The sequence below is a fragment of the Suricata suricatta genome, chromosome 8, assembly GCF_006229205.1.
Source record: "Suricata suricatta isolate VVHF042 chromosome 8, meerkat_22Aug2017_6uvM2_HiC, whole genome shotgun sequence".
Classification (NCBI taxonomy): domain Eukaryota; kingdom Metazoa; phylum Chordata; class Mammalia; order Carnivora; family Herpestidae; genus Suricata; species Suricata suricatta.
This window is the reverse complement of record NC_043707.1, coordinates 63,862,121-63,887,346: the sequence shown is the minus strand read 5'-3', so window position 1 is coordinate 63,887,346 and position 25,226 is coordinate 63,862,121. Positions and strand designations below refer to the sequence as shown.

The window sequence follows — 25,226 nt, the reverse complement described above, 5'->3', positions numbered from 1 at the left end:
TGAAACAAAAGTAGACTCTAACACCTTGTCAGTAATGAGGTGCCTAGGTGGCTCAGTCAGTTGAGCACCCGACTCTTGATTTCTGCTCAGGTCGTGATCCCAGGGTCGTGGGACCAAGCCCCACGTCGGGCTCCACGCTGAGCATGGAGCCCACTTAGGATTCTCTCTCTCCCTCTGCTCCTCTCCTCCGCTTGTGCACTCTCTAAAATTAAAAAAAAAAAAAAAAGAATTAGAACCCTGTCAGTAGTCCTGGAGATCCCACACTTGGGGTGAGGAAGGGGCAGCAGTGGGAAGTGGACACAGCAAAGCAGTATCTCGAGTCAGGCAGGGCTGGGTCTGAATCCCGGAGCTGCTGCCCAGGGGCTATCTGACTTTAGGCACGTCAGCAGGAGTCCCTAAAGCTCAGTATCCTTGCTGAGGAAAGGAGTGCAACAATAGCACTACAGTCCACTGGATTGTGAAAGTTCAGTGGAAGGTCATTAGTGCTGAGAAGCCCTGTGGGTGCCCAATAAATATTTGCTATAATTATCAGGATGCTATCGATGGGATTCAGGGCAGGCCAGCCCAGGGTGTGTCACTCTGGCATGTTGATTATTTTGAATTACGATTACTTGGGAAACAGCAAGCGCAAAAAGGACACTCTGTCCCTCCTCTGTCCCTCTGAAAGGGAGAAACGGAGTCCCTGCGTGAGGGATACCCTCCCTGCACCTGGAGGGTAGAGGAATCCTTTGTCTTATCAGTTCTTTATACATTTATTCTTTGTCTGAAAGGTACAGCAGCAGCCTGCTCTGCTTCCTACTTTGGGCATCATAACTGTGAGGCCCTTGTAGGTACTAAATGAAATTAAGTTTGTTCTCCTGTTCATCTCTTTTATTACAGGGTGTGTCTTGGCCAAGAAACTAGAAGGTTAGAGGGAAATTTATGTTTTTCCCCTGCAGACGTGACAAGCCAGCCAGGAGATTTCACTAGCTGGGCACTGCTTGGTCCAAAACTGCTGCAGCTAAGAGAACTTGGGATTTCCGACAAGCCATGAGAGAAGCCAGGAATTCTGCTTGCGGGTCTGTTGGAAGTGAGTGGTGAGAGGCCTTTTTAAAAATTCAGATTGGCGGGAGAAAATACCTGTGCAGCTATTTCTACAGCGACTCTGGTGAAGACTTGGTAACGCGTACTCTTGTTTTCTATTGATCCTCCTTCCCCCAGACATGGTTATTGCTTTCTCCTGTCTCTGTCTTTTGTGTCATTTATCATAAAGGGAAACATCATGGGTCTAGTGAGGTTTTCCTTTGTCTTATTCTGTGTCCTGAGAGTTTGGCTTTATGACCACTAAGAACATTCCCTCTGGCCTGCACCATCCGGAAGCTGTACAAACCGGCATGCCTCCGGTGGCCGGTTGAATAGACCGGGATTCTGAGACACGAAGTCAAGCAGTGTTCCCCTTGTACACTGTGCCAGCAATCAGGGGAGTTTGGTATAAGGGGTCCCAGTACACAAGGGGCCTCTGTCATCTCAACCTTCTTTGTCTCATTAGTGCTGGAAAAGTTCATGGCAGTAGCACATGCCCCTCTGCCACAGATTTGTTTTTCCACAAGAGACTTGGAGACACTGTTTTCACCACACAATTCCTACCATCTTTGACGACAACGGCCTTTGCTTTCTGGATCTTGTGAGGACTGTACCATTTGCGCCCTCCTTTGGGGGCACCTCTTGTATCCTGGTGAAGCCAAAAACAAGTTTGTTGGTTTGAGTGGCTACAGGGATTCATAGATCCAACAGTCATAGTTCCAAACAGTGGATCTTTTGAATTTGAAAAACTTCTGTATTTGCAAAAAAAAGCTTTAGGAGCATTCACCCTAAACAATTGTTTCATTAGTACCTATGGAATTAAAAAGTAGATTCAAAGAAGTAGAATGACTAGCCTTGGGGACACCTTTAACTAGATGAAAGAGCAGAAATTAAACTTAGAACAAAATTAAAGTCCATATGCAATGTAAATTCCCTTTCTTAAAACCTGGCTCGGGCGCCTGTGTGGCTCAGTCGGCTGAGGGTCCAGTCGCAGCTCAGGTCATGATCTCACAGTTCATGAGTTCGAGCCCCCCATCAGGCTGTGCTGACAGCTTGGAGTCTGGAGCCTCCTTCAGATTCTGTGTCTCCCTCTCTCTGCCTCTTCCCTGTCACGGCCTTTCTCTGTCAAAAAATAAATAAACATTGTGCTCGCTTCGGCAGCACATATACTAAAAAATAAATAAACATTAAAAAAAACAAAACCAAACCTGGCTCCTCTGTCTCCTCAGCAAGAAAGCTAACACCTCAAACTCCTCCACCTTCCCCCAGAAAATCCCTTAAACACCAAGCTGCTTCTTTTAACTTCCCTTTCCCTACAAGATACACAGAGAGCACTCCAGCCTAATCTCTGGGCCCATGGTCTACAGGTTATTCATGTAAATGCTAAAAGCCAGGAAATAAATTCAGCAGAGGTGCCTGGACTGGACAATAAGGCTCATTTTGCTGGGCTCTATGCTGGCTTCAGGCTTTCCTATGCAATGTCCTTTGTGGATATATTCTAAGCCCCCACCCAAGAATTCATGTCCCCTGGACAACAGAACATCGTTATGTTTTGATTTCCATCTTAGCTGGAAATTTTCTCTGATATAAAAAGGAACATTCAAAATAGTATGGTTGAGTAGGCAAATCAGCCTCTCAGTGTTTTAATGAAAGAGGTTGCACAATCCCTTGAAGATAGCTTGCAGGAATGCAAATTTAGAAAAGAGTTAAAAGTCAGTAATTCTTTTTTATTTTAAAGTAATCTCTATACCCAACGTGGGGCTCGAACTCACAACCATGAGATTAAGACTGAACACGCCAGAGGTCCCAATAATTCTTAATTTACAACTTAACTTTTAAGAAAAACAAAAGCGTAACTCTGAAAGCAACTCAAAATCCACTCAGACCCTTTCCTATCTGCCTTCAGACACAACACTGCAGAAATCACTGGAAGGGCACTGGACGCGCAATTGTCCTGCACTGAAGAAGAAAAAAAAATTAGATAGCAATTACTCTAGACTTCTGATAATGGAGAAATACATCCAAATTCCTAGAAGAAAACTTGCATTCCTTCTCTGTCCCTTGAAGATGTAAATCTTACCACATCTTTGAAAAGTAAACACCCCAGGAGGTAACAAACTCATTGGAGTCTGGAAAATAAAAAAGGGGAAAGAGACCTTTTGAAATACAGATGCTGGAAAGGCTCTCTTGCTCCAACTCTATAGACTACAGCCTCCTTAAGGTTACTTCTCAAGGGCAAATACACATCTTAAAAGTCATCTTCACAAACAATAAAAGCTTTAGTTGTCTGAATGAATAAACTTAACTTATTCCAGCTGTTATTTATAAACTAGCGAGTTTTATATTGTCATACCTGATTCACAGCTAAAATTTAAAAATGTAAGGTATCTGTATTTGGCTGTATGTATGTCTAGGTGTGGCTATTTATGTACCTCCGAATGGCATTGCCAAAGTTAATTTGTAAAAGAGCTCTGGGGACGCCTGGGTAGCTCAGTTGGTTAAGCCTTCAACTTTGGCTCAGGTCACAATCTCACATTCGTGAGTTCGAACCCTGTATCGGGCTCTGTGCTGACAGCTCAGAGCCCGGAGCCTGCTTCAGATTCTGCCCCTCCCCGCTCATGCTCTGTCTCACTCTGTCTCAAAAATAAATAAAGCATTAAAAAAATAAAATAAAATAAAAGAGCTCTGTTAACTGGGTTAAAAATAAGCACTTTTGACGTAAGTATTTCTACATCTCAGAAACATAATAGAAGCTAACCTAAAGGTTCTTCAAGTTCACGTTATCTAGACTAACTTTTGGCAAATAAAAAGTAGTTTAAATTTGTTGGTTTAAATAATACAGAGACATGTATTATACTTTTAGAGTTCTCAGCATTTAGTATAATACTTTTATTCTACCTAGGTTTACTAAAAATCAAAAAAGCTCATGTTATCGGTTACAGAAATCTGTCAGCAAAGAAAAACAATTAAGATAATGGCTACCTAATGTTTCATGAAATCTTGAAGAGTAATCTAAGCATGACTGTTAAGAACAAATGAACTCAAAACATGTAAATGAGATGAGTCGTTAGGTGCACTTTTTAGCAATGATTATTGCTTACTTTTCCAAATCTTTTTAGTAATTTCCACCATCTAAATTAAATCATATGATGGTATTCACCGAGTGTCTAGAGCATTTCCAATAAGAGAACATATGGAAATACTAATTGCTAAACAAGTCTAAGCTTACCTATTTTGACTTATTAATACAGAAGAACTGAGGATATTGGGGTCAATTAGTAAACATGTCTTGTGCCACATTAAAAAATTCTGCTATAAGGAAATTATGTTTCTAGAAATTATGAAATACATTCATAAATTTGCCAATATAAGGAATGCTGATATAACAGTTCACAATTGCTTACTTCTTAGTTTTCACTAGAAACTAAGGTTTCTTAGGATTAATATATGCAATTAAAATTACTTTAAATAATAAGGTAAACAACTCCGTATGCAAGAAATGTAGGATATGTGGGTTTTGGTTTTTTTGGCAAAAAAAGGTATGGAGAATGGAGATACATTTTTTTTTGTTGAGGGAAAAGAAAGTAATTTTGTCCTAAAGTAAAGCTGATTATTTCTGAGTGGGAAAGATGACAGGGAACAATCTAAAATGGACATAGAAAGTTGTTAGAAAGTTTGCGAGAAAAAAAAAAGATTTTGGAAAAGGAATTTTATGTGTGACCAACCTGAATGAAATTGAATGGATTTGTTACAAGGGTTTTAAACATAAGCTTTAGTAACAATAGTGTGCTTATGTAAAACTGAAACTTAGTTTTCTTTCATGCGTTAAAAGGACAAAGTTTGCTTGGATTCTTGGTCTAGTCCTGATAAGGATTGTAAAAGATTTTCCCTTACCTTTTAAGTAATCTGCCTAGAAAGCAAATATTTTGTGTTTTAATGTGTTCAGGACTTTGACTACTTAAAAAACAAACGAACAAACAAACAAAAACAACCCAACAACTGAGTCTTCTCTATTAAAAGAGCTCAGTTTTACTTACAACTACTTAACTTCTGGTATTTGCCTGCAAAGTCTTTGTTACCATGGTTAAATGGATAACTATTGTTTCATAGGGACCTATGATCCTATCTGACCAAGTGTTTTAAAACCTCTTTGATCTTTTTGACAAAATTCCCCCAAATCAGATTCTAAATGACATCTCTTTGACCTCAAACAAATTTTGGGAATTTCCAGAGAGTTCCCGGGACAAGTCAAAGGATTTGTTCTCTCTCCTAATAAGAAGTGAGATGTTACACTAATTAGCCTTATTTGTTGTTTTAAATTACATGGGAAGCATTTGCCAAATAAGTGGTGATAAACCTTCCTAGGTAATATTATATGGGGGAATGTTATTAATATAAGCGTCCAGAAATTATGTAAAATTCCTAAGAATTTGGTACATCCTGGTATAATATTATCAGTCATGCTTCTAGTTATTATAAAATGTTGTATGGCATAAAAATAACCATATTTCTTTGTCAATTACATTTTAATAAACTCTCATCAGATATTTAACCATGGACATTTTTAAGTCTTTTGTCATTTATAGACAGTTATTGTTTTCCTCTGACGCTTTTGTAAATGTATTTCATCTTCAGAGAGATTCATGGGAGGGATTCTGACATGTACTCTAGAATACAGGCTTCTAATAACTTTGAGATCATCAAGCTGAACTGGGTAAGAATTTCCAGAACTAATGGAAAAACTGGATTCAAGCAGAACGAGAACTAATTAAATGAAACTGTGTGCACTGAGGAGGATAATTATACTTTTTTATGACTTTGTTTGAAATACTGCTGATTTTAAAAATCTTTTGTTCTTCCAGATTTAAGGAAAGATACCCTTTTCTCTTTTCTTTAACTATGACTTAGAGCAATTTGGTAAAATATACCTTTGTGAACAAATATGACCCATTTATCCTTTTCTCCCCACTTCATCCCCCTAGAATTTGGAAGTTCTCAGTGAGTTTTCTTAGCTATTTGTATGGGTTCAATCAGAATTTGTTCTCTTTATAACAAGACACTGGAGGCATTGGTTGTGTTACCAGCATGTTGGCTGGAAGGTCATGTTTGAGAGAGACATAAATAGACTCAGACATAATCAGGCAGTTTTAAGGAACTAAAGTTGATTTTATGGAGCTGATAACGTCCCTTGGAAAAACTGCCCTGGTACTTGGCTTACAGCGCTCCCCCCCCCCCCAGTCTTACCATGTGGGTAAGGAAGGTGACTTGCTGGCAAGCCCTGAAGCCTCAGAATATTTTGGTGACCTCAAGAAGAGAGCAATATACCCAAAACTATAGATGTTACAAGTGAAGTCTGAAGACTAGTCCTTGGGTTTTTGGCTTCTTAGCCTTGAGAGACTTTTAAAAGTCCAATCTGAAATTCTTTATGAGAAGTTCCAGTAAAGCAGACTAAAGATTCTATATGATCAAAAGCTATTCTTGCTGCATTTATATAAACAATCAAGGCAAGTTTACTGAAACTAGACTTAATTTGTAATTAAGTTGGTCTTCCTGTGGTTACTGTTGATAGAAATGCGGTGATTGTAGACAGAAAAAACATGTTTCAGTAAAAATTATAACATGCCCTTGTGGATATTAGATTCTAGTTCTGTTGTCTTTGAGGTTTCATTTTTCATCCCTAAACTGGACTAGATCTTGAATTCTTCTAGTTTCTTCCATTATCTTGTGACCACTCTCCACACTAACATTCCAATGTTTCTCCCACCCTTCTAGAATCATTGAGAACTAAAGCTGCCAATTTTCCAAAGCCACATAAACTAAAGCTGGACAACTTGATATGAACTACAGAAATCAACACAATAGCAGTAAAAAAAAATACAATACAATACAACACAATACAATACGATACAAATCAACACAACAGCTCATATATGGACAATCTTCATGCCTATTGCTATCCAGGCCACTCAGAAAGATCTCACTCACTCAGATATTCAAACTGCACATCAGGGGAATCTGTGAGATTCTGTCCTTTGTCTAAAGATAATCTGAGCCGGACATCTAGAACTCTTCAGAACTCAGAAACTAGAATTGGAGTCTCCTCTACTCACTAATCATTGCTTTTCTTCTGTTTTGGATCACTAAACACCTGATTGCTTGCACCATACAGAACTAACTTCAGGAGCCTTCCTGCAAAAACACTTCCTGAAATTAGACACAAATATTTAACTGGTCTGGCCTATTCTCTGGGCTGATTCAATGAGATATGGATATCAGCTCAACATCTGAACTGTAAAACTTACGGGGATGTTTCCAAGGAGGGAACTGATGGGGTTCCGGACTGGCTGTGCCAGGGTGTGCCACTCGGGCGCAGTGATTATTCTGAATGTAAGTTACTTGGGCAACAGCCAGTATAAGAAGGATATTCTGACCTCCTCTATCATTCTGGAAGCAGGAAATAAATTCCCCATGTGAAGGGTACCCTCCCTTTTTTAGGGCCCCTGTATGTGCCAAATTAAATTTATTTTATTCTTATTAATCTCACTTTTCTTACAGGGTGTGTCTCAGCTAAAAACCTAGAAGGGTAGAGGAATTTTCCCCCCTACAGCATTATGTCTTTATTTTAGTGGAATCATAGAATTATTTAAAAAACTAGAGCTGACAGTTTCGTTAAGAACACTAAGTACTTGTGTCTTATTTTATATGTAATGCTAAAAAATGATCAGTAATGCAAGGACTCCCTATTCCCCCACAGGCTGCCTTTGGCTGGATGCAAACCAAAGCTGAGACCACGTTGGATCGCTCCATGCAAGAAAGGATGGACTGTGCAGTAGACTGCCATACCTTCCAGCACCAAGAACAGTCCTGGGGAACAGCAGAATGAAATAAATGTGTGTTAAGTGAAAATAGACTTGGAATAGGGAGAAATCACAAAGAGTGACTCAGAAAAAGAAGAGGTGAAAAAATGTTTGTTTTGTTTTTGTTTTAAAGGGAGAAAGAGATAGAAAAAGAATTTTGGCAGCCGGTAAAGGAAGAGGGAATGGGGGCGGGGGAAGGAAGTGTTTAAAGGAAGCCGTAAGGGTGTTTTGCTGGTGATGTGTGATAACCGCTCCCCTACCCCCATCTTCAGGAGAGATGAACATTGCCATTCAAAGCTTCTAGAATCATATTAGAGGATTTGGGCATGTGGCAATGCAGGCAACTGGCCTCTAGGACAGGCATTGGGCCTAAGAAGCTCGATTGCATTTCTGTTGGATCTAGATGAACAGAGGGGTCAAAAGATTTGCCCACAGACCTAATTAATGGCAGATTCAAGACTAGAACTCAGGTCTCCAGATTCCTGTTTCACTGGCCTTCCCATAAATTGGCATGAGGCTTAATCGGCTGCCATACTTATTCAATTTCATGTTGAATAAGTCAGACTGTGGTCAGGACAACACATTTCTAGCTGCCCACACACTGGGCCTGTGTTCACAGATGCCACATTGTGACTGAATGTCCAAGATTCTAGTCCTGGCTTGACCACGTCCGGTCTGTGGAGCCTTGGAAAAGCCACAACGTCTCAAAGCTTTATTTTCATCATCTGAAAAATGGGGGTTAGGCCTCTTACCTCTCAGTGCCTTTGCAGGATCAAGTGAGATGTTGTGAAAGCGGCATGTAAGACCCTAGGTATTAGACACATGTTTATTAAGTAGTTATTTCTATTCATATTTGTTACACTTGCCAGTATGGTATTTCTTTGGACATATTATGTTTTCCTTTTTTTTACTCCCTGAATTCACAAGAATTCAGACATTAAAAAAAATCTTACTTTCATTGTGTTATACATAATCAAAATAGAATTTAAATAATAATGGAATAAACTTGATTCATAATTTCTTAACTCAGAGATATCCATAAACCTTTTACATGTTTTTAGCCTTTTAAAAACTTTGCATATATTTAGAGTTTCAAACTGTGCTCATAATATACATTTTTGCATCATTTTGAAAAATTTGCTAAATATAACGCCATACACATTTTTCTATGCCATTCAATATCCTTCAGGAATAGAATTTTTAATGACTACACACTAGTCCATTGTCTGGATATAAAATTTATGAAACATTTTTCAATTTAGATTGTTTCCAATTTTTTCTATTATACATGATAGCCTGTTAAACCCCTTTGTGTATAGAATTAGTGCTAAGCTTACTAACTTCTCTCTCTTCACGTGGTTGTTGTGAGGGTCCAGCCAGGAGTAATTGTACCTGGCATACCGGAAGTACTCAATACTGCTAGCTATGATTATTATCACTAACTTCAGATATTTGTGATTCGTATCCAAACATACCTAAATCGAGTATTTGGTATTAAGTGTATCAAATTATGCCTTCTAAAAATACTCTAAGATTATTTTTATAGCTTTGTTCCGAAATTTGCTTTTTCAAATTACCTCGAATTTGCTGGATGTTTCATTATGAAGAGTAATTGAAAGTATGTTTGTTTAGATTTTATTTCTGTGACCTAGGATGTCCTTGGAGGGAAGGTGGGGGTCTTAACATATTAGAAGTAATTTCCTGGTTTTAGAGTTTAAAGGAAATCAACAAAGACCTACTTATTGGATTGGCCAAACACTTGCTCGACAGGGTCAAAATCTAGTTAAGTTACCTTCTTGATATTCCGTGGCGGGGCTTGCAGCTGTGGGTCAGAAGTTCAGAACAGAATGTGAAATCCTAGGATTAACTGTCATACTCTTGTATCAAATATTTTTCTGTTGAATCGACTTTCCCATGGTAATTGTGTTTGGACGCGGCTTTGCCACCACTGCCGTCTGCTACATTCTCAGCTGGCAGAGAACAGAGCGCGAAGGAGAGCAGCTCAACGGGTGGCGGACAGCTTTTCAGGACCGACCTGGGTCTCTCGAGAGCCCCTGGGACGGCGGATCCTGCGGTTGTGTTGGGTGACAGCATGAAAGGGAAGAGCGCAAATCGCAAGGCTGGTAACCTGAGCTCCGCTCTGCCACTGACCAGCTGTGCGACCTGGGACAAACGACTCAGCTTCTGCGTCTCAGTTTTAGTCTCTGGAAAATAGATATAAAACAACAACAACAACAACAATAATAATAATCCGTACTTCGTTAGGCCCACCCCTAACATTTACAGGACCCCAGGCAAGAGTGTAAATAACACACCCTGGGCCCACAGCCCATCTCTCTTTTCCTTCTACCTGGTCCCTTCTCACATTGTGAGGACTTTCTTGCAGTGTCCACCCCCAACCTGCAGGTCTGGATCTTTCCACACTCTCCACTCCCCCACCCCACCCAGGAAGCCAAACTTGGGAGAGCGTACCTGGGGAAGAGGCCCTTGCAAGCCCTGCCACTGAGGCGGATGATTCAAGGGTTCAAGGCAGCCAGTGTTTGGTCTAGAAAAGCAGTATGGGCTCGGAGTGTCGCACCATTCTGGCCCCACAAGGAGGGAAGAGAGGGGCCTCTGTTGCCTGGATCTGAGGGTTAAATGGGTCAGCGTGTATACTGTGCTTTGTGCGGCCTGGCAGGTTGTTAGCGCTCAATAAATGATGGTCACAATAATCGTGGTAGCAGTTCTGTTATCTGAAGAGACCTTGAGCATGATCTTGTCCAAGTCCTTCATGTTATGTGGTGAGAAAACACAGAAATAGTACCATTCACCATTAGGAAGCACATACAGGACCTGAAGCTGGGCTCTGACCACGCAGCTGCCTTTCCTCTGCTCCACAAGGCATCACCTTTAATACTCAAGGTCCACAGAGGTGACTTGTGCTCTCGTGATTTTCAGAAAAGGGGCAAGGAGTGTGTCCTTGCAGAAAGGGGCACCTTCGGTGGGTCAGCGCTCCAAGGCCTTCTGTGAGTGGCTCACCATGTTGATGTTGGAACACCACAAATATTTACTGAACAATGAGAAGCACATGGGTAAAGAACAAGGTGACATTTTGTACTTGAGAGCAGTGTATTGAAAGGCCCAGGAGTGAATAAAAACCTATGCTGGCTCAGGAATCAGATCTCTAGACTGACTGAATTTGTTTTCATGAGTTAAATATGAAATAACAGTAATTTTGAAATTTCTCTTGTAAAACCTAAGTTTGTTTCATCTTATCTATAGTAATATATTCTTTGACTTTTTAGCATTTGAAGATTTCTCACATGATTTATATTTTTATTATTATTACTTTTTTAAGTATGTTTTAAGCCCGGCAAGTAGCTCAACACAGGGCTTGAGCTCACAACCCTGTGATCAAGACCCGAGCTGAGCTCAAGAGTCGGCTGCTTAACTTAACTGAGCCATCCAAGCGCCCGGTCATGACTTATATTTTCTTTTTTTTTTTTAATGTTTTTTTAATTTATTTTTGATACAGAGAGACAGAGCATGAGAGGGGGAAAGGCAGAGAGAGAAGGAGACACAGGACCGGAAGCAGCTCCAGGCTCTGAGCTAGCGATCAGCACAGAGCCCAACGTGGGGCTCGAACCCGCGAACGTGAGATCTGACCTGAGCCGAAGTCGGAGGCTTAACCGACTGAGCCACCCAGGCGCCCCGATGACTTATATTTTCAAAACTCTTAATTATGGACATGCTCAAACACGTAGGAAAGTAGAGGGAATAATATGATGAGTTTGGTGTATGATATTGTACACCCATTGTCCTCAGCTTCTGCAGCAATTATGTATAGCTAATCCTGCTTCATCCATAAACTCTCCTTCCTTCCCCATCTTGGCGATGAGTTTTGAATCAAATCTCAGACCTTCTATCATTTCATCCATGAATCCAGTAATTCTTTTCTCTAAGATTTTTGGTGAACATTTAAGCTCTCTCCATAAGGCCATTTCACATTCTGCCTGTTCTGCGGGGGTCAACGGACCAAGGTTTGGGCCTTTCTAGAGGCCTTGCACAGCTACACATCCAGAGAATTCAGGGACTATCAGCTTGAAAATGGCACCTCTTTTCATCCGGTTGCCTGGCGGGAACTGAATAAGGGACCATTTTGGATACTTTTTATCCCCTGCCGAATTCTGCCAACTCTGTATATGGTATTACCATAAAAGTCTTGTTTTCTTTCCCTTCTGTTTGAAGAATGAAACTGCTTTTCCTCTTTTTTTCAGAGAGAAGATGGTCTCCGTTCCAGACTCCTTCATCCTCCCTGCTACTGTTCAACTTTCCTTCCATTTGGTTCCTGCAGGAGTCTCAGTTTGCAGATTCTGGGTTTTGTAATTCCCTGGGAGACCCAGGGGTGGGGAGGGTGGCCCTACTCAATGCCATTGAAAGATTGTTGTGCTTCAGTCAGTAGGGTTCAACTGAAAACAAAAAAAGTTCTCTGTGTAGGCACTGAATTTTAAATCACTACCCTAAAAAGACTGAGGGGGGAAGGGGGGAAAGAATCCCAAGTTAGAAAAAAGATTTCACATTTCCCTGCCAGAAACACTGTTCTTATTTTCGGTTGAATGGCTTGGCTATTAATTAAGTTTTCATGTTCAGCAGCTATCTCGTTTTCTACATTCTTGCTGTTAATTGTCATATATGTGACACATGACTTCTGTTTAAATGCTAAAGTTTATTAGAGTGGAAAAAAAAAGTTATTCAGGGAAGGAAAAGAGATTAGGAACCAAGTCCAACCATTTGCTTATTCATCTGCATATGGTTAAAAGATTTAAAAGAATCCATTGGTTTCTGTTTCACTGCTATACGCAGGCCAAGGAGCAAGGAGAAAAAAAGTCTCTTCCTATCCACGTTGTAGAAATACATTTTCTTCCTTTTGCCTTGGGGGCAAGAAATCGTTTCCTCTCCTAATATTAAGCCAAAGTAACCAAACTGTGGAAGGCCTGGCTCCTTCTGAGAGGTTATTGTTCCAATTACCTCTTGCTTTGTAACAAATCCTCCAAAACTTAGTGGCAGAAAACGGCAACCATTTCATCTTTGTTCATGGACTCTGTGGGTCAGAAATTCACCGGGCGCAGAGGGGCCTCTTCTCCGGTCCAGTGTCTGAGCCTCAGCGGGGAGGGCTAGAGAGGCACGGAGCGACGGACATGGGGTCCTGGGATCATGCGGAGGCTTTTCTCCTCACACGTCTAGCACTATGGATTGAGACGACTCCGAGTTTGTCCTCGGAGGCAGCTGGGAGCCAGAACATTCACATACGGTCTCTGTGTGTGGCTTGGGCTTCTCAGAGCATGATGCCCGGGTACTGAGGGGACATCCCAAGGTCAAGCATCTAGAGGGCAAGCATTTCAAGAGCAAGTCAGAGTATCACTTCCTACTCTTGCTGCTTTCTAGTGGTCCAACAAGTCACTGAGGCCAGTTTAGGGAGAGCCACAGGACTCTACCTCTTGACAGGGAAGTCAAGGTCATTTTTCAGAAGAGCATGTGGATGGCGGACTTTGACAATACAATTACTCAGTCATCTTGGCTGGTTGTGAGACTGTATAATGGGGCGTCTTTAGTGAGGAGTTTGGAAGGAGTTATTTCATGCTGAGACCATCTTCTTCCTCTGGGCCCCCTCACTATGCTATTTCATCCAGTCCTTACTCAGCTTTTCTCCAAAGCCATGCTTTGTCTCCAGCATCTTCAGTCTGTTTAGTCTCTGGCCATGGGCAGAGCTGGAATCACAATAAACAAAAACACTCCCTGTAGCAGCTTCCTGGCTGCTGTGCTAATTTTTCTGTTTCATTTTTTTTCATCTGTATACACACCCACAAATAGATATATGGATAGATTCCTTGACTATTGATGATTGAGAAATAATGCTTTTTGAGAAATAATTCACATACCATAAAAATCGCCCATTTAAAGTGACATAAGATTCAGTAGTTTTTGGTATATTCAAAGAGTTGAACAACTATAACCACTATCTCATTCTGTAACATTTTCATGACCCATACGCATTAGGAGTTCCCTCCACTGGTCCCTTCCACAGCCCCTGACAACAATGAATCTACTTTCTGTCTGTGGATTTGTCTGTTCTGGACATTTCATGTAAAGGGAGTCGTAGGATATACGGCCTTTTGTGGCTGGCTTCTTTCACTGTGTTTTCATGGTTCATTTATCCACGTTGTAGCAGGTCACGTATTAGTATTTCACTCCTTTTTTGACCAAGTAATATTCCCTTGTATGGACATACCATAACATTTTGTTAATCCACCATCACAGTGGACCTTCGGGTTGTTTCCCCTTTTTGTCTATTACATAATGCCAATATGAACATCTATCTGTGTACAAGTTTTTGTGTAAATGTATATTTTCAATTCTCTGTCGTATATACGTGGGTGTGGAACTGCTGGGTCATATAGTAACTTGAATGGCTGCACTGTTTCCCACAGCTGCTGAACCATCCTATATGCCTCACCAGCAGAGTGTGAGGGTTTCAGTTTCTCCATGTCCATGGCAATCCTTGTTATTTTCTGTTTAAAACTTTTCTTTTTAATGAGCCATATGATAGAGGGTGGGAAATGGTAGTTGCACTTCGTTTAAGGACACCCATCCTACAGGCCACTTACATACACAGAAGTCATCTTGGTGATAATAATAGAGTTACTGAGGGCCTATTATGTGCCAGGCTCTGTGGCAAAGACAGTGTGTGTACCATCTTAGTTTGATGCACACAAGTCTATAAGTAGGGACCATCATTATGCCTAATTGACAGCAAAGCAAACCAAGGCACAGAATAACTTGCTAGAAAAGCTATGCAGTTTGGAAGACATGCATTTCCTGTATTAAAAAAAAATGAGAAAACATGGATACTAGGAGTTCGGTAATCTAAGTGACAGGTTTGAAAAACATCCCCCCCTGCAACAAAACAAAACAAAAAAACCTCTGGCAGACTGTGGTTGGCAGAATTCTCGGATGGCCACCAATATTCCATACCATGCCACTTACACAGTTATAATCCTCAGGTATGGGTGGGTCTATGGATATCGTGAGATATCACTCCCCTGATTATGTTTCATTAACATGGCAACAGGGATTCTGCAAATGTAATTATGGTCCCTCATCAACTGACTTGGAGTTAATTACAAAAGAGATTATCCTACGTAAGCCTGACCCAGTCATGTTAGTCCTTAAAAGAGACCGACACCAGTAGAGAGTCTCCCTCTAGTCTCTAACACTCACACAGCTGCTCTTCTTGTGGATAAAAAAGGCTTAATACATTGCTGTCAAACTCCTTTTGGTGAGATGGAGCTTTTGAGAAGAAATAAAGCACTGATTCAATCTAAGGAACTGCACAGTACAGGGGAAGTACATTTCTCAGTTTGAATCTATCTTTGGAAGGCCAAATAGACACCATGTTTTAAGTCGCTTTTATGAGGAAAAGTGAGGGTCACCTCCTTCCTAGCAGCACCGCTCTTCAGTCTAAAATGGCACAGCGTTCCGCGTGTTGACACGGTTTCACGGCACTCTAAGTTCCTGGCCGCAGCTTCCCGGGAGGACTTCTGGATGTCCTATTTGCAACAGTCAGACTTTCTGCCCTGGCCAGCTGCTGCAACCCTTTAGGACAACTGAACTGCAGATAAAAATCTTCCAGGGAAGTAGGTGTGGGCAGGATGTGTGGTTTCCTTGTCTCTCATTTAAAGACTGATGCAATTAATTTTTCACGAACAGTCTCTTCCAGTAAGTGGTACATTCCAGAGTGTTTCAAGAGAAATCAGAAAGGACAAGCCCGTTCCTGATCTTCAGTCTGAGTTGAGACTACAGCACTATGCTTTTCAATGCCACGGTCAGACACGACAAGGAAACTATGTCCCCACGATCAGCTCAAATCAGTCCCCTTTGCTAATGTGACCTTGAAGACCTGAGTTAGCCATAACACCCACACAACACGCAGCAGACCATGCACTTGTTTACCAAATAATCTGGAGCCAAGCCGATCTACAGTGGTCAGAATCCAGAAAGATTTTCCTAAATTTTTAGTGATAACACACACACGAGATTCTTTCTCTGACATTCCAGGCTAACCGCTAAGTTGAGGCTCTGCAAAACATCTGGGACATACATTGCTGGAAAAAATTACGGCATTTTTTTCCTACAACTCTTCACGGTCTAAGCATTGTGTGCTCCGGCCTGACGGGAGCCTCCTCGGCAGGATTACCTGTGGGGGTCCCAGGAAGCTGCCCTGGCACACTGACAGGCATGGACTGACCTGTACACGGTCCAGTTTCACTCACCAACTAGTTACCTCCTGCCACTTAAGGTGCAGAGCAAAATTCAACGGGGACAAAACGTACATGCTGTTATCCCTCAGAAGATCACTTTCTCTCTGGAAAAGTAGAGGCTTATTTCATCTGACATTCTAGGCCTTTCCATCAATGGAAGCAGGGGCAGTACCTAAGATTTGATGATTAAAGTCAAAGCCACAATGAATTACTGCTTGGCTGCTCTGTGGTCACTGAACCAGACAGCAAAATACCATCCCTATTCAGAGGTTTCACAGCCAAACCCCTAGAAAAACGCCGTGATGACAGACGTGCCTACTTTATCTGGAGAAGATTTCCCGAGAGAACAAGATAGGCTAGATCAGCCTCAGCACTTTAATTTTACAGCATCTCGGATACTCATGCCTATTTTCACTGACAGCTGATCTTCATTAATTTACCATTTATTAGATTCACATCCTCCTTATTAATCAGATGTAAGAGGGGTAAACCCCTCAAACACTACAAGAGCTCTTCTCACTGTCTGGTGCCTTGTTAAAGGCGAGAGCTTGGAGAAGCGGACGGGGTGAGTGCTCACTGAGGAGCTACCAGGCCAGGCCCTGCATTACGTGTTGGAACAGATTCTCAAGCAGGGCCAACTAAATAATTGGTGGGGTCCAGTGCAAAACAAAACGCGGGTCCTTTGTTCCATAGATATTAAGAAATTTGAGAGTGACAGCAGAGTTTTACCAAGTGCAGGACCCTCCTGACTGTGGGTCCCTCACTATGTGGCTGCGCAGGCCACACGTCCATGAAACTGGCCTCGTTCTCAAGCGAGACTGCTGAGGCTTGAATCTGGTCATGTGATTTTAGACAAGTCATCTGTAAAGGGGACAGTAATAGTCTCTACCTCATTGAGTTGTTACTAGATTAAACGAGTTAATATTTGAAAACTGCTTAGAATACCTGGACTACAGCGAGCACTTACATAAATGCACTCTGCCAAGCCTAAACATCTCGAAATGCCAGGGACAGTTACGGCCATGACAATGTGAATTTACAAAAGGCTCTATGCTCAGTGTGTAGCCCAACACGGGGCTTGAACTCACAATCCTGAGATCAAGACCTGAGCTGAGATCAAGAGTCAGATGCTTAACTGAGTGAGCCACCCAGGTGCCCCACTTGAACATTTTAAAAATTGTTTTGAGTTTCGGGAGTTGGGTGGCTCAGTTGGTTAAGTGTCCGGCTCTTGATTTCAGCTCCAGTCATGATCTCACAGTTCATAGTTCAAAACCCCTGTTGGGCTCTGCAATGACAGTGTAGGGCCTGCTTGGGATTCTCTCCCCTCCCCTCCCCTCCCCTCCTGCTCTCCTCCCCTCCCCTCCCGTCCCCCCTCTCTCCCTCTCCTCTCCTCTCCTCTCCTCTCCTCTCTCTCTCTCTCTCTCTCTGCTCCTCCTGCACTCATGTGCTTGCACACATACTCTCTCTAAATAAACTTTAAATAAATAAATAAATAAATAAATAAATAAATAAATAAAAGGGAAAGAAATATTTTGAGTTTGGATTCCTGAAAAACAGAATCATGTATGACAGAAGTCACTTTTTAATGTATTTCAACAATTAAACAAGAGATTTCACAGAGCTCGACCTGGGGCCTGAACCCACGAACCATGAGATTATGACCTGAGCTGAAGTCAGATGTACACCCAACTGAGCCACCGAGGTGCCCCTAAATAAGAGATTTCAAAAGATATTCTGGATTAAGGGCAACTACTCACAAAGCAAAATCAAAGAACAAAAAAAGATAGTGGTTTATGCTCACAGTTCTGGAAGCCTGTGGAAGGCAAATTGTCATGAAGCCCATTTAATGTAACTGCTTCCTTTATGCTGAAAGGATTCACTAGGGACTTCACTGCTTCCATACAGGAAGTAAGGCCTGTTGTATCTGAACAAAACTCAGAAATATCTTTCTCCGCTACAATGCAGAATATTGTAAACAAAACAAAACTAAACCAAACCAAAGAGCTGCACAACAGGAAATGTTACTAATCATATTAATTCTATATTTAGTTGTAGGAAAAATATTACTAAGTCAAGTCAGCAGATAACTTGCAGGTAGTGACAGAAAAGAAAAGAAATTTGGTGCTCAGAGGCATAAATACTTAACGATTTATTAACATTTGTTTTATAACATCACCTTCGGTTTCTTTACTGAGTTAGTTACACATCTTTTACTCTTCACCACAATAATTCTCAGAACCTTCAGAAGTCTTTACAATAAACATGTAGTTTTTTCTCCCCCAATTATAATAAATATGGTTGACTGCAAAATTCTAGAGAAGAAAGTTGTCATTGATCAGACAATTCGCCCGAGGTACACAGACTTGGGATACTTCTCCTTAAGAGCCGGCCACTGAACAATGAAGTAATCAGAGAGGTGAAACAGAATCTTTCCGGACAGGGATAAATGTTCTACTCGGCAGATGCTTTCAACATAGACAATGATCACTTTCTTTATTCCTAGTATCCCAAGGAGAAGGGCAGATATGCAGATAGGAACACATGTTCCTGGTCCATTACACAACACCTTAAAAAAAAAAAGTTGAAGGTCAAATTAACATACAGAATACTAATATAAATGAGGCATTTAAAGTTAAAAACAGTCACACCTTGGAGGAGATTATTTATTATTCTAAGCCTTGAATTATTCCTTGTCAAGATCAAGTATGCACACAGGGGCAGGCAGGGCCCCCCGCTGGCTCTCCGCTTACCACCTGTGTGGCTCGAGCCAAGCAGCCTAACTGCTCTGGGCCTGGGCGGCCTGCCCTGTGCTACCAGAGGTGTCCGGCCCCGAGCCTGGTGCGCAGCCAGGATCCGCTGGACAGGTGTGTGTTGCCTTTCTCCAACTGCTTGTGGGTCACACGAACACACAGAAGACAAAGCCAGCCGTGTGTCACTGTTTTCTCACCGACCAACTTGTTCTTGTTGCTTTTCTAAAATAATCTTTAGAACACTTGGGGCATTAACATGTCAGATGTAGGAGATAATGTCTTTAAATACTGACTATGTTGGATATTTTTGTGGCCTATATATATAATCATTTTGGGCCAGCAAATTTTGTGGCCTATATGTATAATCATTGTCCAGGCCAACAAACGGGATATTTGAGAGAAGGCTACTAAATGAATGAGATTTTTTTCCCTCAAAAGAATTTAATCTGTGCTTGTGGTCCAGAGATAATAATGCTTTTAAATTCTGCTAATTTTTATAGAAAGCTACTGGTTAAAAACAACTTAGAAATCATAATTTTTATTTGGTGAAAGTAACGAGAAATAGAAATTCAAGTCCTAGAGCAACTGCAAAGAATTTTTAGAAGACTTTTAAGAAAGATGAGAGGAAATCATGGAATTGTTGGTAAGAAAATTTATTATTTTCAGAGAAAAATTGTTTTGCACAACATCGTAATCATGTGCTCGTATTGACTGATTTAGTAAAACCTAATAAAGCATTTTTAAATCTATTTATTTATTTTAAAGCATTTTTATTTTTTACTCCATAAATATAAAACCAGAGATTTGTGGCTCTCTACACATGCCTGCTGGGCATTATCTACAACGTCATATGACCTGTCCAGCACATAGTCCACAAAACTTATCAGACACCAGAGTTGAAAGGGTCCCCAGATGTACTGTCTGACCATCTCGGCATTTCAGAGGCTGTCCCGATGGACAGACAGGCACTCTGCCAGGGCTGTAAGACTCGGTCAGGGTTCTCAGGGGTTGATAAGTTACCTGCTCTAGGCTCCACCCTTCCTGGAGGCACACCATCCACAGAACTTTGGGAAGAGAGACGGTAGCCTGTTTCAGGTGGGAACTGATTTTTTTCATGCCTTCCTTAAGTGGCTACCTACCTATCCCGTCTTTATGAAGAGATTTTGTTCAGTTTTTCTTGAATTACCAGCTACTAAACTGCTCTCCAGACCAGTCTTCTTGGATCTCTAGTGAGTTGTCCCTATAACTCTCCTTCACCTCAAGACACTAATAGAAAGAACATGGGACTGAGAGTCAGGAACAGGGTTCAACCCTGATCAACAGCGTTGAATTGAACAGGGTTCAGTTACTGTCTCATTACTGCCCTGACAGTAATCACCACATCAGCTCTCATGGCCACTCTTTATCAATAACTCACTGTGGCCAGAAACCGCACTAAACAGTCCACATGCATTATTTTACTCCTCACAGCACCCATCTGAGGCGAGTTTTATTGTCCCTTTTGGCATAATAGGACACTGAAGCACAGAGAGATTGGGAAAGATGCCTGATCACATGTTTGGGAGTGGAGGAGGTCTATTGCTTCAGTCACTTTTTACCTGTGACTCAGTTACCATATGCACAGGGAGACTGCACTAACTGACTTTCTCTGTCAGCTCCAGGATTAGTCCGATTCTATGACTAATTTGCCTCTAGGTTTGTCTTATGCCTAAATTACAAAGATTGTTCTGAATCCTTTCAGAGTTCAGAATTCTAAAAATCCCATTAATGCAAGGTTTCTCAACAGTGGCATTACTGACATTTTGGACAGGGTAATTTTGCATTGTGGTGGCCTGTCCTGCACATTGTAGGATGTTTAACAGTATTCCTGGCCTCTACCCACAAGATTCCAGTAGGCAAGACAATTAAGAATGTCTCTAGGCGTTGCCAAATGTCTCCAGTTGAGAACCACTGCATTAATGTATTTCCTAATCCTTGGATGATTTGGGTTGCTTTTCTCAATCTTTTTTTCCATGAAACGGAACAAAATAAAACCTACAGCTAAAAAATAATGTACGACTGCTTGTTGGGGCTTCAATGTCACAAAAATGTTTTCGTGTTCATTGCCTTTGAAAGAAATGTACATATGTGTTCATTTCACTATTTGACTATATAACCTGTGAATATTCTGTTGGAAATGTCTGCATACAGAGTGGGCATTGGTGGGAGATGCATTAACAACTTGCTATAGATCAGAAACAGAGACTGTTAAGATAAAAGTGGAAATTAAAGGCATTCATTTGTTTATCTCTGTCCTATCTCTGTTTTGAGTCACCTTATTACTAAAGTCCTAGACACGATAAAACCACAAAATCATAAATTAAGAGTTTGAAAAAATGGCAAATTAATCTTGAGGAAAACTTTGGGTAAGGAAAGCTACTTTTAATTAAACACAGGTTTTAACTCTGAATTTTAACAGAAGCCTAGGCAAAACAATTAAAAAACTGTGGATTGTGGAGTTTCCACTGTTTACTAAAGCATACCAATATGAAAGACTTATTTTAAGCATTGAACAAAATGGAATTTATTAAAAAAGATGTTGAACAATATAATGGTTGATCTTATCTTTTAAAAAAACACAGAAATACTCTTCATATATCTATTTCTTAAAATGGACATTCTCCAACAATATGGGGGCATTGTTTTTATTGTCTTTCCTCCTTACTTCTCTGTAAGCTCCTTAGGGCCATCTATGTTCTAAAAAAGGCACTCATTAAGTTTTGCTCAAAGGAAGGAGAGAAGGGGTAAAGGAGGGTGGGGTGGGGGTGTCCTTCCTTGCCCATTGTATATGGAGTCAAATGCTCCCTTTGCTACACTCAACTCTGTTTGTAACCCTATCATAAACACTTATCATGAGCATAATGGCTGTAACTGACAGCTTTTTCAAAAACCATCCCACATCCATTTGCCTCTTCTTCAGGGGAACCATTGTACTGTACTTCTCTCTCTCTCAACTTAAGTGCTTGGGTAGATTCCATAACCCAACTATAAGGAGAGGACATATGACTCCAGTCTGACCGGTCCTGGCATCAAATTCCCCTGACAAAAGTCACTCATTCAGGGAAGAGCACCTAATCCACGAGAAACCACAAGATGGAGTGGGACATTGGTGGGGCTGCTGAGAGAGCAGTACCTTTTTTGCTACTAAAACCTTGGAGGATGTAGGCCTGGCACTGCTAACACTTATCTTGCTACCCTGAGAATGAAGCCATCACAAAGCAGAACAGAGCAGAACTGTGAGATGAAGACAGGCCAGCTCCCAAAGGTAGCATTTACGATCCATGAATCCAGCTGTGTCTGAAGGAAACCAGATCTAGCTCTAGACTTGCCAGGTATGTGAGGGAATACATTCAATTTTTACTTAAGACAGCATGAACCAGGACTTCTGTCACTAGTAATAAAAAGTATACTAATTGACGTAGCCCTTGATTTTGTCTAATTCCCCGACTAGCCTCTGACTCTATGCAGTGCCAGCTGGTAAGTGTTCAGTATGTGCCTGCTAAATGAATTAACAAACCAATACATAAACCTTCTCTGAGAGCAGAAAATCCGAGAGATGTACTAAGAATAATACAAGTGATAGGTCTAGAAAACAGAAAGAGGTCAGGGCTAATATAAATATGAAGTCATGAGGGTCGATGAGCCGGATCACGGATCAGTGGTTCCAAGAGGATTCATGCTCTGTAGATGTGGGTCACCACAGGTCAAGTCCTGTTGGCTGAAATGTAACACTGGCATGTATGAAGAGATAGAGTTAATTTGGAGAGTCTGAACTCAATTTCCAGCCTAGGAGGAACTCCGTATGTAGAATATGGGCCAAGGTCTTTGGGGTCTGGATTGGTTTGAAAGTAAGAGACCATGAAGCTGAGAGTGATCCAACAGGGAGCATGTGAAGGTGAGATTAAAAGCCAGATGAGGAGCCCAACTAGGGCTGCAACTGCAGGGAATGGACAGAGCAGTAGAGTCCGACTCTGAAGCACCTGCTTGAAAGCTAAGCTTCTTGCTGGTGGAGGTGGAGGCTGGAGAGAGCTCGTGAACAGCAGGCATAGAGCTGCGGGGACGGTTCTGCAGACCCTCTAGGTTCATGGCTAAAGCTGGAGAACCAGAGGCCACTGTCAAGGCTAGGCTGACTCAGGCAGGTAGTCTCTGTGGAGGTCACAGGTTTCAACACTCCTATTTATTAGGTACTGGCTTCATTGTGTAGACAGGTAAATGGGGAGATGCAGGAGGGAGCAAACACTGAGGTGGAGGAATAATCCAGAGACACAGGACAAAAAACATCTTAGGTATAAGGCTTAACAGGAAGCAGAGTCAGATACAGTGCTTAAGAGCAAATCTTCTTATTTTAGAAAAATAAGAAACCCACAGGGTCACCTGACTTAAGCCTATGACCCCAAGTGTGTCAAAGATAATGAATCAATGTTTCTTGTAGCCACGAAACAAAGATACAGAGATAGAGATGGTAGGATTTGGCCAAGAGAAGAGTAATGGAAACCCTAGAGATGGCTATTCCAGTGAATCCTGGGGCTAAAATTCAGGGCAGAAGAGGGAGCCCAAAGGGGAGGAGGGCTCCAGGAGGAGCCGGGTGAGCAAAGCCGGCTGGGGAAAAGGGTTATAGAATGGAATGAATGGAAGGAATGATCTACATGTGAACATAAAGAGCAGTGGAACCGGTGGTGAGGGAGGAACTTACTCTGCAGAAAAGAACGACTTCTTTTGATACCAGGAAAAAAAGAATTAGGATTCTGAGTATTTTTGAGGTTGGTTTGGGAAAAACTGTATTTAAAAAAAAATTTTTTTTTATTTACTTTTGAGAGACAGAGAGAGACAGTGCGAGCAGGGGAGAGTCAGAGAGAGAGGGAGATACAGAATCCAAAGCAGGCGCCAGGCTCTGAGCTAATTGTCAGCACACAGCCCGATATGGGGCTCGAACTCATGAACCGTGAGATCATGACCTGAGCGGAAGCCGGAAGCTTGACCGGCTGAGCCACCCAGGTGCTCCAAAACTGTATTTTTTGAAGACATGACAAAGGATAAAAATTGTGGCACTGGAAGTTTGCTCCTGGTGGATTTTCTTTTAAATACGAATACTTTTCAGCTCATTGTGGCAACTGCAAAAAGCATACAGAAAAAAAGTAATCCTTCTAATCTCGTCAATCTGTTAACATTTGGTGTATTCCCTTTCAGTGAATGTCTTTATATAAACATTTATATTTTACTGTAAAATAGGATCACATATGCACATACATATTGTGAGAGCTTATGAATAAACATTGTAGAATTCTGTCTAGCTACAGTTTTGTGTTATTAAAAGTCTTTAAAAATTCCATGATTATTAATGCATATATACTTAATTCTATGGATAGCTCATAATTCAATTAACTCTTCCCTGTTAGAAATTTAGATTGACTCCTTTCCTTTCTGTTCTAAATCATGCTGTTTGAACAACTTTGTATAGATAGTATAGATATCTATGACCCGTAAGGTTTTAATTTTGGACTGAACTACGTTCCAGAGCTCTTGCTGAGTGAGAGGTTAGAAGAAACAGCTTCAAGGACTTAAGGAAGTTGCAGAAAGTTTATTAAAACAACTGTCATGAACTGGGAATGGGTCCTGTGGTGTTTTGGGTTTTGTTCCTGCCTAGAATCTGTTTAAGCAATTTCTTACTGTATGAACTGTGGCAGCAAGCAGAGTCCCTCGCACCGGCCTAAGTGACTCCTGTCTAGGTCCCCTCTGTAGCTAGTGGACGGGCCAGATACTTGGCCAGAGCTGCTGCCTGGATATGACCAGCAGCTCGTGGCGTAGAAAAGCAGCTCTGGAGGAAAGAACTGTTTTTGTGGCAAAGGGGCCATTGAAGAGACTCCTGTCCAGCACGAGCGGTGCCGGGGCAGTGTTCACTGCCCAGCAGTAGTGGCAGAAGTGTCTTCCCAAAGCCAGGTCTGTGGCCGTGGCCCCAACTGTTTAGCTCCCATCTTGTCCCTCCATGTTTTCTAGTCCAACTTCATTAGCTTTCTCAGTAATTCTGAGAGCTCTTCTTTTAAGGGTCCCAGACCCAATTTCAAAGCGTTTGTGGGGGGTGGGGGTGGTTTCCCTACACACAATATCAAACAATTCTCGGATATCAGCAGTGTGAGTGAGACTTCAACTCAATTTTGACATTATCTGGGGATAGTACCAGAATCCACGGGTTAAAGGATCAATCCTATGAGATTGCTCCTAAA

The 25,226-nt window shown here is 41.5% G+C and overlaps 1 protein-coding gene and 1 long non-coding RNA gene across 2 annotated transcripts in view; one reads left to right on the top strand and one right to left on the bottom strand.

Annotated features, from left to right (window-relative positions):
• The first annotated feature begins 912 nt into the window (after positions 1-912).
• LOC115300284 lies at positions 913-7,968 on the top strand. Its single transcript, XR_003912585.1, has 2 exons — positions 913-1,069; positions 7,817-7,968. It is a non-coding gene; the product is annotated as an uncharacterized LOC115300284 (long non-coding RNA).
• A 10,373-nt stretch (positions 7,969-18,341) lies between these two features.
• Positions 18,342-25,226, bottom strand: part of ALG14 (ALG14 UDP-N-acetylglucosaminyltransferase subunit) — a 99,453-nt gene continuing 92,568 nt past the window's right edge. The window contains exon 4 of the mRNA XM_029948367.1: positions 18,342-18,782. Coding sequence (XP_029804227.1) covers positions 18,552-18,782 — 231 coding nt within the window. The 3' untranslated portion in view covers positions 18,342-18,551. The remainder of the gene's footprint in view (positions 18,783-25,226) is intronic.